Here is a 14,177-nt window from a genome sequence, read left to right on the forward strand (position 1 = left end):
ATTTACATACCATTTACAATGTTGAGGTAAGATCCTACTATTCCTAGTTCTTCTAGTGTTTTGAACATGAAAGGTGGTTGGAGCACACTTCAAATTGACCATTACTTTTCTGCTTTCACAACTGATCCTGTATGACATAAAAATGTCTTTCAAGAAATATATTCCTGTGTTGATGTCTTGGTTTTATATTTGATATTTCATAAGAGCATAGGATTAAAGCTGATTTTGAAGAAATGATACCATCTGCATTTATGTCTTTATGTAGTGTGTTAATGAATATTATTACATTTAAGATTTATTTTCTAAGTTAGGTGGTGTGCTTTCCATTGCCATAACAAAATTCCTGTGACACATCAACTCAAAGGAAGGTAGATTTATTTGAGAAGATTCATGGTCTCAGTGCATGTTCAGCTCCATTGCGTGGATGCCTTTGTGGAGGCAGAACATCATGGAAGGGAGCCACAGTAGAACAGAGCAGCGCATCTCATGGACTCTGGACAGACAAATAGCAGGGAGAGTAAGGAAGGGCAAGGAATAAATACACCATTCAAAGAATCAGTTCAGGTACATTTGTCTATCTAGACCCAAACTCTTAGGTTTCCATCTCCTCCATACAGCCCATTAATTATGAATCCATCAATTTACCTGTTCCATGGTAGAGCCCCAATGATCCAGTCACCTCACCAAAACCCACTTGTGAACACTGCTGCCTTGGGTACTACGCTTGATACACTGTAGCTGATACACGTGTCATCTCACGTTGGGGTGGTAATGAACTCTGCTGCAGGACACATGACCAAAGTATGATTTCTTCTCAGGGTGTGCCGACATTCAGGGATGTGGTCATAAGGTTCTCCGAGGAGGAGTGGAAGTGCCTAAACCCTGCTCAGCGGGCTTTGTACAAGGATGTGATGCTGGAGAACTTCAGGAACCTTGTCTTTGTGGTGAGAACACCTCTGTTTCACAATGCTTCACCGACACATCCTCAGGGCAACTGCCTGGCTTTGCCAAACATTTCACAGGAGAGAATACTCTGTATGAAGGATCTCAGATATCGATATCCAACTAAAATTGGAAATTCCTTAATTTGAAAACATCTTATCTTACTCACTTTTGGTCATGGTCTGCAGATTTTATTCTATGTTTCTGGAACCTGGAGTAACTTAGCATATAACACTATGGCACACGTCCTGAATTTGCATTTCTACATAATAGCGGCACATGAATAGGATTCATTTTTCTCCTAACTGCATAGATTTTAATTTTCTTTCATTTAATCTCCAGTAGTTCCTCTTAACCTCCCCTCCTCTCTAGCCCCATTCCATTTTCTCTACCTTGCTCTCCTTGCCTCTGTCTTTCTATTCTTCACTAGTTGGGATTTATAGATGCACTGAAATGTGAGCTCTGCTGGGCTCTATGCCTCCCTTTTCCATTTTCTCATCCATTCACTCAATCCACTTTCTCTACTCTGCTGACCTCCCTGGTATTTTATGAGGTTCCTCCATTTTTTCACTTATTTTACTCTTGATTTCATCTATAAGACTGAATATTTTCTTTTTAGTTTGCATATGTCACTTTGCTTGCTTCTCTTCAGTTTCATACATGAATGCAAAATGCAGTTATTTTCTTTTTTTAATGACTGTTAACTCCCCTGTGTGTGTGAGTGTGTGTGTGTGTGTGTGTGTGTGTGTGTGTGTGTATAAATCACATTTTTTTGTCCATTCATGGGCTCATAGGCATGTGGTCTGGTTACATAAACTGCTGTCATGATATTTGTTGCTATACTGAAGTGTTGGTGTCAAGATAATTGTAGGTTTGGGGTAAATATGAAGGAGTAGTCACATGGTGACTCCATTCCTTGTCTTTTCAGGATTTTACATGCTTCTTTCCAGAGTGGTCATACTTCCTTGCAGTCCAACAAAAAATGACCCTTACTCTTCCATTCTCAGTCACATTCATTATTTATCTGTGTTCTTAATGATTGCCATTCTAACTGGAGTGAGTTGAAATCTCAATGTTGTTTTGGTTTCTACTTCTCCAGTAGGTAGAAATGAAAATCATATTTCATAGAATTTTTGGTTATTTGTATTTATTCTTTTGTGACACATATCTTTGGCACTTTGACTCATTTATTGGTAGAGTATTTTGAATTCTTGGTGAGGTTTTCTTTTCTTTCTACACACTGTGTTTAATGATTTTGTCAGAATCATACTTGGCAAAGATGTTCTTGCATTCCCTGGTTCTTTCTTCCCACTCTTAATGATTTACTTTACTGTGCACAGAAATTTTCAATTTGATTCTCTCCTACTTGGTTTTATTTCATGAACTTTTATGAGGCTTGCTAAGAAAGTTGGAGCCTGAAGAAATAAGATAGAATTTTGAATCTGTGTTTTATTTTATCTGTTGCAGGATTTTGGTATAATTCCTAGATTATTTATCAACTTTGACTTCAATTTTTTTTGCAGTGAGAAATATAGGGATATTGTTTCACTTTTCACTTGTGGATTATCCATTTACCCTAGCCCTTAGTTTTTAAGAAGGCTACCTTTTCTCCCTTTGTTTTTCAAAACTTTGTAAAGAATCAGATGATTAAATTTATGTGGATTTCTTCCGTATCTTCTATTTTATTCTACTGATCTACATTTCTGTTCTGATGTCATTTGGGTTTTAGTTCTCTGAAAATTTTTCTTAGTGTTTAGATATGGATTTGTCAAGTTTGTATGAGACTTTTGGTAGTAATGCCCTCTTCAAACATCGATTCTGCCCATCAAGAACATGGGAGGTGTTTCTCACTTCACATCTTCTGTTTCTTCCTTCAGTTGCCTTTCACATTCCTTGTGGAGGTTTGCATCTTCCTTGTTAAATTTATTTCTATGAATTACATATTTTTTGAGTTTATTGTGAATGCAATAGTTTTCTTCCTTTTCCTGCAGATTCAATATTAGAGTATAGAAACATATTCAATTTATATATGTAGAGTGATTTTGTTCCTGCAGGTTTGCTGAATTTTTTTCATGATTTTTACCAGGAATGAGTGCTAGATTTATTGAAATGCTTTTTCTGCATTGATTGAATGATACTGCTCTTCTTTTCCTTAATTCTATTGGTGTGGTCCATTTATAGTTACTGATTTGTGCATGTTCAATCAAACATGCATCGCTGAAATAAAATACACTTGATTTTGACCTCATTCATCCTGACCTCATTCATGTGTACTTGGATGTTGTTTTCAAATATTTTATTTAATTTTTTTCTATCTATGTTGATCAGGGATGTAGTCACTGAAGTTGTTTTTCCTTGATTTATATTTGGTTTTGGTATCTGGGTGAAATAGTGTACATAGATTCAATTTGGTAGTGTGTCCTACATTTGTGTTTCATGGAAAATTTCAGGAGAACTTGTATTAATTCTTCTCCAAATTTATAGATAAATCTCATTGAGAATCCATTTGATCCTGATATTTTCTGTGTTGGAAAGCATTTAATAGCTGCTTCAATCTCATTTTTTATATTGGTCCATTTTATGTTTTCTGTGTATCAAGGGCACATTTGGTTAGGTTTTGTATGTATAAAAGTTTGTCAATATCATCTAGATTTTCCACTTTTTTGGAATGTACTTATTTTCAAAAAAGCGTGTAAGAATCTTATAAATTTCAGAAGTGTTTTTCATAGTTCCTTTTTTTTTGCAATTTTGCTGATTAGGATCTTTTGTCTCTTTTAGGTTGGTTTGTCTATGGGTTTTAAAATGATGTTCATCTTTACAATATATGAACCCTTTATTGCATTAATCTTTCCTTTATATTTTTGTTCCCATTTTTATTAATTTTAGCTCTGAATTTTATTATTATTTTTTCTTATTATTTTGAAAGAGTACATTGATATTCTTGGAAGGGCTTATGTTGTAAGAGTTGATTATTTATTTGGGGTCTTTCTAAACTAGAGTTTGAGATGAAACTGGATTTTTTGCTTCTTTTGGCTGGCAGGGCCTGTGCAACCCTGAGTATTCTGTGCCAAGAAAGACTTATATTGTTAACAGCTAATCACAGTAGGAGAAGCCTGCAGGCATCAACTCTTAGGGCTGTGGCTGACAAAACCTGATTCTTCTCCACTACCCCTAAGTGGCATGTGTCAGGTCTCAGTTTTGTATGACTAAAGGGAGACTGTGCCCTCCATCATACAGTAGACTCCAGTAGCTGAAATGTATTTGTATGCAATTTGCTAGAATTTTATTGAGAATGTGTGCATCTATGTTGATCAGTTATATTTCTTTTAGGGTAGTTCCTCTCTTTGCTGGATTTCACTTTTATTTTTTACTTCTTCTTCATGAAATATAATATTGAGTCTGCTTTGTACTTCAGGCTTTCTAGTGGTGAATTCTTTTAACTTTTGTTTATTGTGGAATAATTTTAATTTATCTTTGATTCTGAATCTTAATTTTGCTGGTCATAGTGTTCTTTGTGGCATCCATTTTCTTTCAGATATTGGGTTCTATTGAGTGGTGGGTACTAGGTTTTGAACCCAGGGGTTCCTAAACAGTGAACTGGATCCCCAGCCAATTTTGTATTTTATTGAGAGACAGGGCCTCAATGAGTTTCTTAGGGCCTTACTTTTGTTGAGGCTGCTTTGAACTCATGATCTTCCTGCTTCAGACTCCTGATCCACTAGGATTACAAGGATGTGTCCTGCGGTCTTCTAGATATTGGTATATATAATTGCAAGACCTCCTAGCATTGAGGGTCTATGTTGAGAAATCAGATGGGTTTCCCTCTCAATGGTGTTTGTTGCTTTTGTCAGGAGCCTTGAAAATGTTATTCTTAGTCTTCTTGTTAATCATTTTTATGACATTGTGCTTATTTGTGGGTCTTTTGAAATTTTGTATATTTGGGGTCCTGGAAGCCTGCTATATATGATTTTCCATTTCATTCTCTTGGCTTGAAAAACTATTGGGTTTATTTCTGTTTCTTTGGGTGTTGAGGTATTGATCATACCAGGTCAAGACTGATATAATTCTTGGAAGTTCAGTCTAATCTTTGGTGTATTCAGATACCTACTGTGTTTCTGCTGGTTCAGGGAAAATGGTACCTGATTATCTGTGAGTTATCAGTCAGGTAACTTCCTGTTATGGGGTGCTCTTTTGTGTGTCCTCCTGAAGTAAAGTTCTAAGTTTCCAGCACTGTCAAAGCTACTGTGGGCTCCCTGGTGTGTATTTGTAATGTGTGGGTTGTAGCACTCTAGATTATATGCATAAGTATCCTTAAGCACATTTTCCCATTTCAGTTGCAAATAATTTCCCATCCCTTCCATCCTCCATTTCCTGATCCATAACTGCTTCTTTTGTGGTCTTTCCTTAATTAAGTAACCTATTTATTTATTTATGCATTATAATTGTATATAGAAACGAAATACAGTGGTATATGTTCAAGGATGTGGATAGCTTAGTTTGTGAAATGATTTCATTATTTTTTTATTCTAGTTTGAATGAATTGATTTTTTTGGATTATAATATAGTTTCATTCTGTATTTAAGAATTTCTCAACTTTTATTTCTAGTTGCATTCTTCAGCATGAAAATTAATCTATTTTTGTATTTTTTTAGTTGATAGCTTGATTTTATGTTTTATTTTTCATTTTTTCCTTGTTTTACTCTATGAGTATCACTGAGATATTTATTTTGCATTCTTCACATATCTCACCAATCACCATTTCTTTAGAATTTAAGTCAGGAAATTTTTTTAGTTCCCTCCGTTTGGCCATATTTGCCATATTCTTTGAATGTTTTTGTTATCTATTTAGAACTTTAGGCATTTGAAAAATCTGTCATGAGACCAGCACGCCAGCTTCATACTAGAGGTTCCAAACATACAAGTTTACTGGTAAGATCAAAATAAAGACACATAAACTCAATTTACCTTTTTCTTGCATAGCCCTTTCTGGCTCCTGCCTCGAGCCACATGGCTGTAGTGAGGTTAACACAAGAGACCAGCAGGAAAGAGGAAGGAGCATGCCAGAGAGTGGGCTTTTATTGGGAAACAAAAAATTCATGGGAAAATTCCATTCAATGAAGGTCAAGGGAGACAGCATTCCAAAGTCAGGGTCAGTGATTGATTTCCAGTGAGCCACACCCCCACACAGACAAGCCCTTGTACCCAGAAAGGTTGGGGGAAGCTCTGACTCAGGTGGTCTGAGTGCCTCACACCCAGTCAGGGAGGTATCTCAGTCACGTGCGAGAACGGCTTCCCACAGAAAAACACATCTGGAGATTTTTTTATAATTTTACAGTAGAACAGTTCTTTGAAAATGAAAAGCACATCTACTGTAGTGATGAGTAAACCAGAACTGAGTTTACCAACTAGGAATGAATTCAGAATGTAGAAGAGATGTCTGCACTCCCATGCTTGTTGAAGGATTATTCACAATGTGAAATATGAAAAATTTATTTGTAAGTATGTATGGATAAATAGGAAATGTACACACACACACACACACACACACACACACACTGAAGCACATAGAATTAAATGCTATGCTGTCATAAAAAAGTGAATTTTATTATTTATGGTAACATGGACAGACTAAAAGTGTATAATGCTTAGAGAATAGAAAAGGCAAAAATCAGAAAATATCTCATGATCTCAAATTTATGTGGAGAATAAAAATAGTGCTGTCATGTCATTTTAGAATACATTAGTGGCAAGACTATTGGGTTTGTTGGTTTGGGAGTTTCACAGAAAGAATATAAAATGGTAGCATGAAAGTAGGAATAAGATGAAGACAGTTGTTTTCCCAGAACCAACAATACGTTTTCAACTTGAAAAATAATAACATAATGAATCTGAAACATTCTATCGAAAAAAAATACAATGCAAATATTGTAATGGGATATATATAATAATTAAATACATTCATCACTGAACAAGTTACTTTTGCTTTTGAAAAATCAATCTACACCTGGAAAGTGAATATAGTCTTATTTGCCAATTGGAATACAATTAGTTAACCAAAAATACACTAGTAATAATCTAGAAAATATCTTCATCCACAGAAAAATGACACCAATCAAAACTAGTAGGGACTTTTGAAACTTTATAGCCTGATCTCAAGATGTCTCATTAAAATATTTGTGTCTGTAGTTTTTCATTTACAAAGGACTATATCCTTATTGTAAAAGAGTTTGGATGTCAAATGAAGAATAAAATCCATAGTCACAATGGTGAGAGCATCATAATATGACTTATTTAGTGAAGAAAAGGAAGAAGGAAATGTAAGAAGAAAAGAAAAAAGGGAATAAAATCTCACAAAGTGGGAGCATTCCCCGGAGATGATTTTAAAAGGTGTCTCTTATCTATAGGTTTTGTAAGCTTGATCTTTCCCTGTAGATGATTGATTAGGTATGGGATTCAGAAAGGGAAACATCACCTCTAATTTGCCTCCTTCCACAAGTATGTAGAAGAGTGATTTCTAAATTACATTGACAAAAGGTTCAAAGAGAGGGTCCATTGGCCCAAGAGAATGTACATTGTAGGGTTGGCCATTTCTAGGAACTTGTAAGGGGGCTGTCATTGTGGTGAGCAACAGCTGGGTTTAGGAGCTCGATTTCTCAATCCTGTTTCTTCATTTCTTTTCTGAGACCCTTTTCTTGGATGCCTATTCCTGATCTACATTTCATTCTCATTTTGTGTGCATCAACTTCTCCCAGTGGAATTCTTTCAGTTCCTTTACAATCATTTTCTCATGTCTGATCTACTCAAGACATCTTCCAAAATAAACCCATTTCCTTTAGGCACATTATGTCAGGGACAGATTTTTCAGAAACCACACAAGTAGGCAAGAAATTAGATCCATTTTTTTGGAATTCTCTCTTCATTGTATTCTGCTAATTTTTAGGGTAAGTATCTGTGGTGGAGAAATGGAAACAACTTTCCTTCCTTCTATTTGTAGCTTGTTAGAACTGTTGTCACCTGCAGCCTTGAAAATACAATGTCTAGAGTATTCAGTAAGGCAATATGTTCAATGCATACATTTTAAGATTATATATTTATGGAGGAAGGATGCAGTCAAGGTTTTTATTTTTTCATATTCCTGGTATTCTCAGGTTGATAGAATTTTACATATTGAATTGGGTTGTTCAGATGAATCCAGTAAGAAAGGTAAATTCTAACTTTTGTTTCTTTCATTTATGTCTTCCCTATAAACTCCTGGATGGTCACCAGAGGAGAATATACAAGGTTCATTCCAACAGGTGAAAAATAGAAGATATGAAAATAAGAATCTTGAGAATATACAATTCATTAAACATGAAATTAGGAGAAAGTGTAAAGGGAAGCCAGAATGTCATGGACCTTATCACTGTGCAGTGGCATCCTCTGAGAGGACTGGGAGAGAAGATGAACATCAAGAATCTGCCCAAACTAATGATTTTGTGTCAGTAACTCAGTTGGATTCATTTGCTTCTTGGAGTAAGGGTGTAGATCCACTTATTAAACATTCCTTTACTGAGAATAACAATATAGAAAATCAGCAAGGAAATGTAGATCATGATGCAAAACACCATTTGAAACATTGTGAATTTGGCTTGGATTGTCATTCAAATATTGCTTTATACAAGAGATTCCAAAATATGAGACAAAAATCTCAATGGGATTTGTGTGATAATTTATTCATCAAAAGTTCACTATTTCTGCATCAAGACTTCCTTCAGTTATGTTCCAATGTCTGCAGTTTAGATAAAATTCAGAGGGCCAATGTCAACACAGTGATGACTGAGAAAAGAGAATACACAGGTAAGTATGAGAAAATTTGCATCAATGATGAAACTGGGGTGGCATTTGCTGATCGATGTAACCTAAGTAAATTGGAGGGTAGTTCTGTTGCACAGGAGAGCCATGAACACAAGGAAACATGGGAAGACACTAACAAGGGATCAGATCCACTAACACAGAGAGATCTCCTTTTACACAGAACCACAACAAGTGGGGGAAATGTGCAAAAGTCATCAATGAGTGGCCAAAAGCTCTTACCCATCCTAATGTCCAGAGGAAAGACAGATCTTATGAATGTAAGAAATACAGTGAACTATTTAATCAGTTCTCAGTGTGTACAGAGCATGAGAAAATCAATACCATGGAAATGTCCAATACACATACAGGTGAAAAATACAGGGAAAGCCCTGATGAGTCATCAAACCAAATTGGACCTAATACAATATGCACCCAAGAAGATCCATGGAGAATCAAGGAATGTGATGAATCATTTCCACCATGTTTCAATCTTGAACAATGGCAGAACATCCAGAATGAAGAGAAACTTCATAAAATAGAAGATTGTAAAACTTTCATTAGTAATTCCTCACATCATGAGGTGCATAAGAGTATCCACGCACGAGAGAAACCCTACAAGAATAAAGAATGTGGCAAAAACTACATTTCTTTCTTAGAACTGCTTTGTCATCAGAGAATCCACATGGTAGAGAAACATTACAATTCTGAAGAAAGTGGGAAAGTATATATGTGTTCCACAAAACTTGTTCATCCTCAGCTACTCCATACTGGAGAGAAACCATTCAAATGTAAACATTGTGCAAAGACCTTTAAATATACCTCAAGCCTTGTTGTTCATCAGAGAATCCATACTGGAGAGAAACCGTACAAATGTAAAGATTGTGGCAAAGCCTACATTTGTCCCTCACACTTAAATATTCATAAGAGAATGCATACAGGAGAGAAATCCTACAAATGTGAAAGTTGTGGAAAGGCTTTTTCTTCTTCCTCAAATCTTACTGTGCATAAGAGAATCCACACTAGAGAGAAACATTACAAATGCCAAGTATGTGAAAAGGCTTTTATTCATGCGTCACAGTTTGCTATTCATAAGAGAACTCACACTGGAGAGAAACCTTACAAATGTAATGAGTGTGGCAAAGCTTTCATTTGTTCCTCAACCTTAAATGTGCATAAGAGAATACATACAGGAGAGAAATGCTACAAATGTGAAAGTTGTGGAAAGGCTTTTGCTTCTTCCTCAAATCTTACTGTGCATAAGAGAATCCACACTAGAGAGAAACATTACAAATGCCAAGTATGTGAAAAGGCTTTTATTCATGCGTCACAGTTTGCTATTCATAAGAGAACTCACACTGGAGAGAAACCTTACAAATGTAATGAGTGTGGCAAAGCTTTCATTTGTTCCTCAACCTTAAATGTGCATAAGAGAATACATACAGGAGAGAAATGCTACAAATGTGAAAGTTGTGGAAAGGCTTTTTCTAGTTCATCATATCTTGCTGTGCATCAGAGAATCCATACTGGAGAGAAACCCTATCATTGTAAAGATTGTGGGAAAACCTTCATTTCTTCCTCAGAACTTCATAGGCATCAGAGAATTCACACTGGAGAGAAATATTACAAATGCCAAGAATGTGGAAAAGCTTTTAATTATTCTTCACAATTTGCTATTCATAAGAGAATTCATACTGGAGAGAAACCTCACAAATGTAATGACTGTGACAAAGCTTTCTTTTCTTCCTATACCTTAAAAGTGCATAAGAGAATGCATACAGGAGAGAAATCCTACAAATGTGAAAGTTGTGGAAAGGCTTTTGCTCATTCCTCATCTTGCTGTGCATCACAGAATCCATACTGGAGAGAAACCTTACAAATGTAATGAGTGTGGCAAAGCTTTCATTTGTTCCTCCACCTTAAATATGCATAAGAGAATGCATACAGGAGTGAAATCCTACAAATGTAAAAGTTGTGGAAAGGCTTTTTCTCGTTCCTCAAATCTTGCTGTGCATCAGAGAATCCACACTGGAGAGAAACATTAGAAATGACAAGAGTGTGGAAAAGCTTTTATTCGATCTTCACAGCTTGGTATTCATCAGATAATACATACTGGAGAGAAACCCTAGAATTGTAAAGATTGTGGCAAAACCTTCATTTCTTACTCAGCATTTCATAGGCATCAGAGTATCCACAATGTGTAGAAACTCTACAAATGTGAACATTGTGCAAAGGCGTTTACTCATTCCTTATTTTCTCTTGTACATCAGAGGATCCATACTGGAAAAAAATAAAACACCCTATTTGAAGAATGTGGCAAAACATTTCACCCCAGGTCTCACTTGAGTAATCATCAAAGAATATATACTGGAAACACATAAATGTGATTTCAAAGAATGTGAAAAATTGTTTAATAAGTACTCACATTTTATTTTATATCAGACATTTCCTACTAATGAGAAAGATTGTAAACATAAAATATGTGAAAAAAACTTAAATACAGATTCAACTTTATACAAATCACAGAAATTGTACTACCATTATTCATTCAAGACATGCAGGTGGAAAGCCTTTGGCAAAATACCCACAATAGAGTTCGCAAGAAGATACATAGCGAAAATAATGTTTTTACATAGAATACATCTGTGGATCTATTTCAACAAGCAGAAAACTACAAGAGCAATACAAATTTTCATTCTAGATGACTAAGGCACTGGCAACTTCATGTCATATTCTAATCTAGAGTATTATAGATAAGAATGCAAAGTCAACAATTGCATGATCTTTGTGTGTTTCAAAGGATCAAAGACAATATTTTTTGTCTATATGTTTATATCAAATAGATCCATTTTTCTTTGGACAATTCTGTTATTTCAAATTGTACATAATAGAGATTAATTTCACCCTCAATTCAGTTTTGACAACATCTTACTTCCTTATAATTCCATAAAATCTCAAGGTCAATTTGCTGCATTTTAAAGAGAACTTTGCGTGAAACAGAGGCACCATTAATATTCATTTTAAATAGTCATTAAGGTGGTAAAGTGTAATGTACATCTAGAACATCCCTAGTTGGGCATGCTTTGTGTTTGAATTGCAACTGAATGCATGCCAATCTGCAGTTGGAATTCAGAGCACCATTCTTCAGCATAAAATTGAGAAAAGAAATTCAGAATTAATAAAATGAAACATATCATGAATCAAGACTTAAGGAGAAAACAACTCGCCAGTACATGAAAATATCAGTAAATATACATAGTGAAATATGATTCAAGTCTGCCATATTATTGGGTGTAAGAAGAATTTTAAATATCTTTAACTGTCACCATGGAAATTTGAAGTACTGGAGGGAAATGTTTTTAAGTATATATCATCTTGATATTTTATAGCAAGGTGGCCATTTTTTAATGGAAAATGAAGAAGTACAACATCACTATGGCAGAAGAAATTTGATGGTTCCTCATTGCTGGTGAGGTGATATTTCATGAGGCATCATGTGATGGACTTTACAATCCTTTATTTAGAATCAAACTATAACTTTTTAATTAATAAAATTTTTAATTTTAACATGAATTTTAATTTATGAACTCTTATTTTGCACCAACATTAAACATTCCCAAATTATTTCAGTCTGTTGGAAACAAAAGTGATTTTAGAGGCTGTACCCTCATTACAGAACAATACAGTGGAATCATTTCTCTCATATTAAAATCGTTTCTTTCATTTAAAACTCAAATAAGAGGGAAAGATTTCTTCAAATCACTTATACAAAGATGAATTTCAGGAGTGTGAGAAGTATAAATGAATAAGTTTGTGAGTGTCCTTCTGTGTGCATAAGTTTACTATTGAAAGAAAAGATAATACTGGAAAACACAAGTATTTTGGAAGAGTAGAGATTTTCTAGCTGATTAGTCACCTCACTGTTGATCAAGTTAAAGAGTTGCACTACTATATAAGAGACTACTTTCTCCCACACTTCATGTCTCAGGTTCAGAACCTCTACACACAAATCCTGTCCTTGTCTACTCGGAGGTAACTGAGAAGTAATATGTGATTTAACATTCCAAAGTTCATGCTTAATTTTCCTGGATATAAAATTTTTGGTTGAAATTCATTTTCTTTACAGCTTGGTATAAGTTGTTACAGTATCTTCTAGCTTTCAGGGTCTGTGTTGAAAAATCTGCAGGTATTCTAATTGGTTTCCTCTTGTACATAATCTGATTTATTTCTCTATTGGCCTTAGATATTCTCTTTATTCTAGACATTTCTCTACAAAGTGTCTTGGTGTGGATCTGTTGTGATTTTGTACTTTTGGCCTCCTATAAGCCTCTTGTATTTGGTTTTCCAATTCCATCTTTATGTTTGGAAAACTTTTTGAGATTCTTTTATTGAATATATTCCATTGGTTTGAAACTCTGTGCCTTCCTCTATCCCAATAATTCTTAAATTTGGTCTTTTTATGTTATACCAGAATTCTTGAGTGTTCTCATAGTTTCTTCCCATCTTCACTGTGTGATCTACATTCTTTTCAAGGATGTAAATTTTCTCTGGATTGTCTGAGGTCCTGTCTTGCAAGTGGTCTAATTGGTTGTCAGTGCTTTCTATGGAGCTTTTACTTTGGTTTATTGTTGTTTTTTTTATTACAGGTTCTTTTTCAGAACCTCTGTTATCTTAAGAAGTAATCTTTTGATTCCTTTATTTGCTTGTGTAGCTCTTTATCAAAATATTCTGTACTGTCTTATCTGCTCACTTATCACCCTTTAATTCACAGAACATTTTAATTTTGTAAATCCTTCTCTATCTTTTCTTCTCTTGTACTTGCCATGGATTCTAACAGTGCAGTGTCTGGATTTGTCCAAACAAATTTCTTTCCCACTGTTTTTTTATGTTGTTTTTGTGTCCTCCCTTCTAGCATGTGGGTCAAGTGTTGCCATTTTTACCCTACAGGGTTACAGTTCCTCTCAGGGTTCCACTACCTCTCTTCTGAGGGAAAGATAATATTAACTTATCCCAATACAAACAATATATAACCTTAAACCAAATAATTGCTGTTCAGATGTTTACAATCTTGTCACAACATAGAGAAATGGTAAGTTCAATCGTTACAATATAAACAGTAGGTTTGTAAAAGTGTTTACAGTTCCTGATGGTGGAGAAAGAACAGGGAGTGAGGTTAAGGATGGAAAGTTGAGGGGGTTGGAGTTTAGGATATAGAGTTCTAGACCTTAGGGAGTGTGAGAGAGGAATCTAAAGAAGACAGTTATAGCAGGGGAAGAAAGAGGAAGTGCTCTTCCGGAGACAATAAGTGGGAAGACTGTAGAGGACATGCAACAAACTCACATAAATGCTAGGAAAAGTAAAAAGTGTAAAAATAGGAGATAAAAGGATATACAACACAACTATAA

General features: G+C 35.0%; 1 protein-coding gene across 1 annotated transcript; it reads left to right on the plus strand.

Moving 5' to 3' along the window:
• The first annotated feature begins 424 nt into the window (after positions 1-424).
• LOC143638200 (uncharacterized) lies at positions 425-10,817 on the plus strand. Its single transcript, XM_077105889.1, has 4 exons — positions 425-517; positions 819-944; positions 8,957-10,440; positions 10,691-10,817. The coding sequence occupies exons 1-4, from the start codon at positions 425-427 to the stop codon at positions 10,815-10,817; spliced, it is 1,830 nt and encodes a 609-aa protein (XP_076962004.1).
• The last annotated feature ends 3,360 nt before the right edge of the window (positions 10,818-14,177 follow it).

This window comes from Callospermophilus lateralis, chromosome 18 (genome assembly GCF_048772815.1).
Source record: "Callospermophilus lateralis isolate mCalLat2 chromosome 18, mCalLat2.hap1, whole genome shotgun sequence".
Lineage (NCBI taxonomy): Eukaryota > Metazoa > Chordata > Mammalia > Rodentia > Sciuridae > Callospermophilus > Callospermophilus lateralis.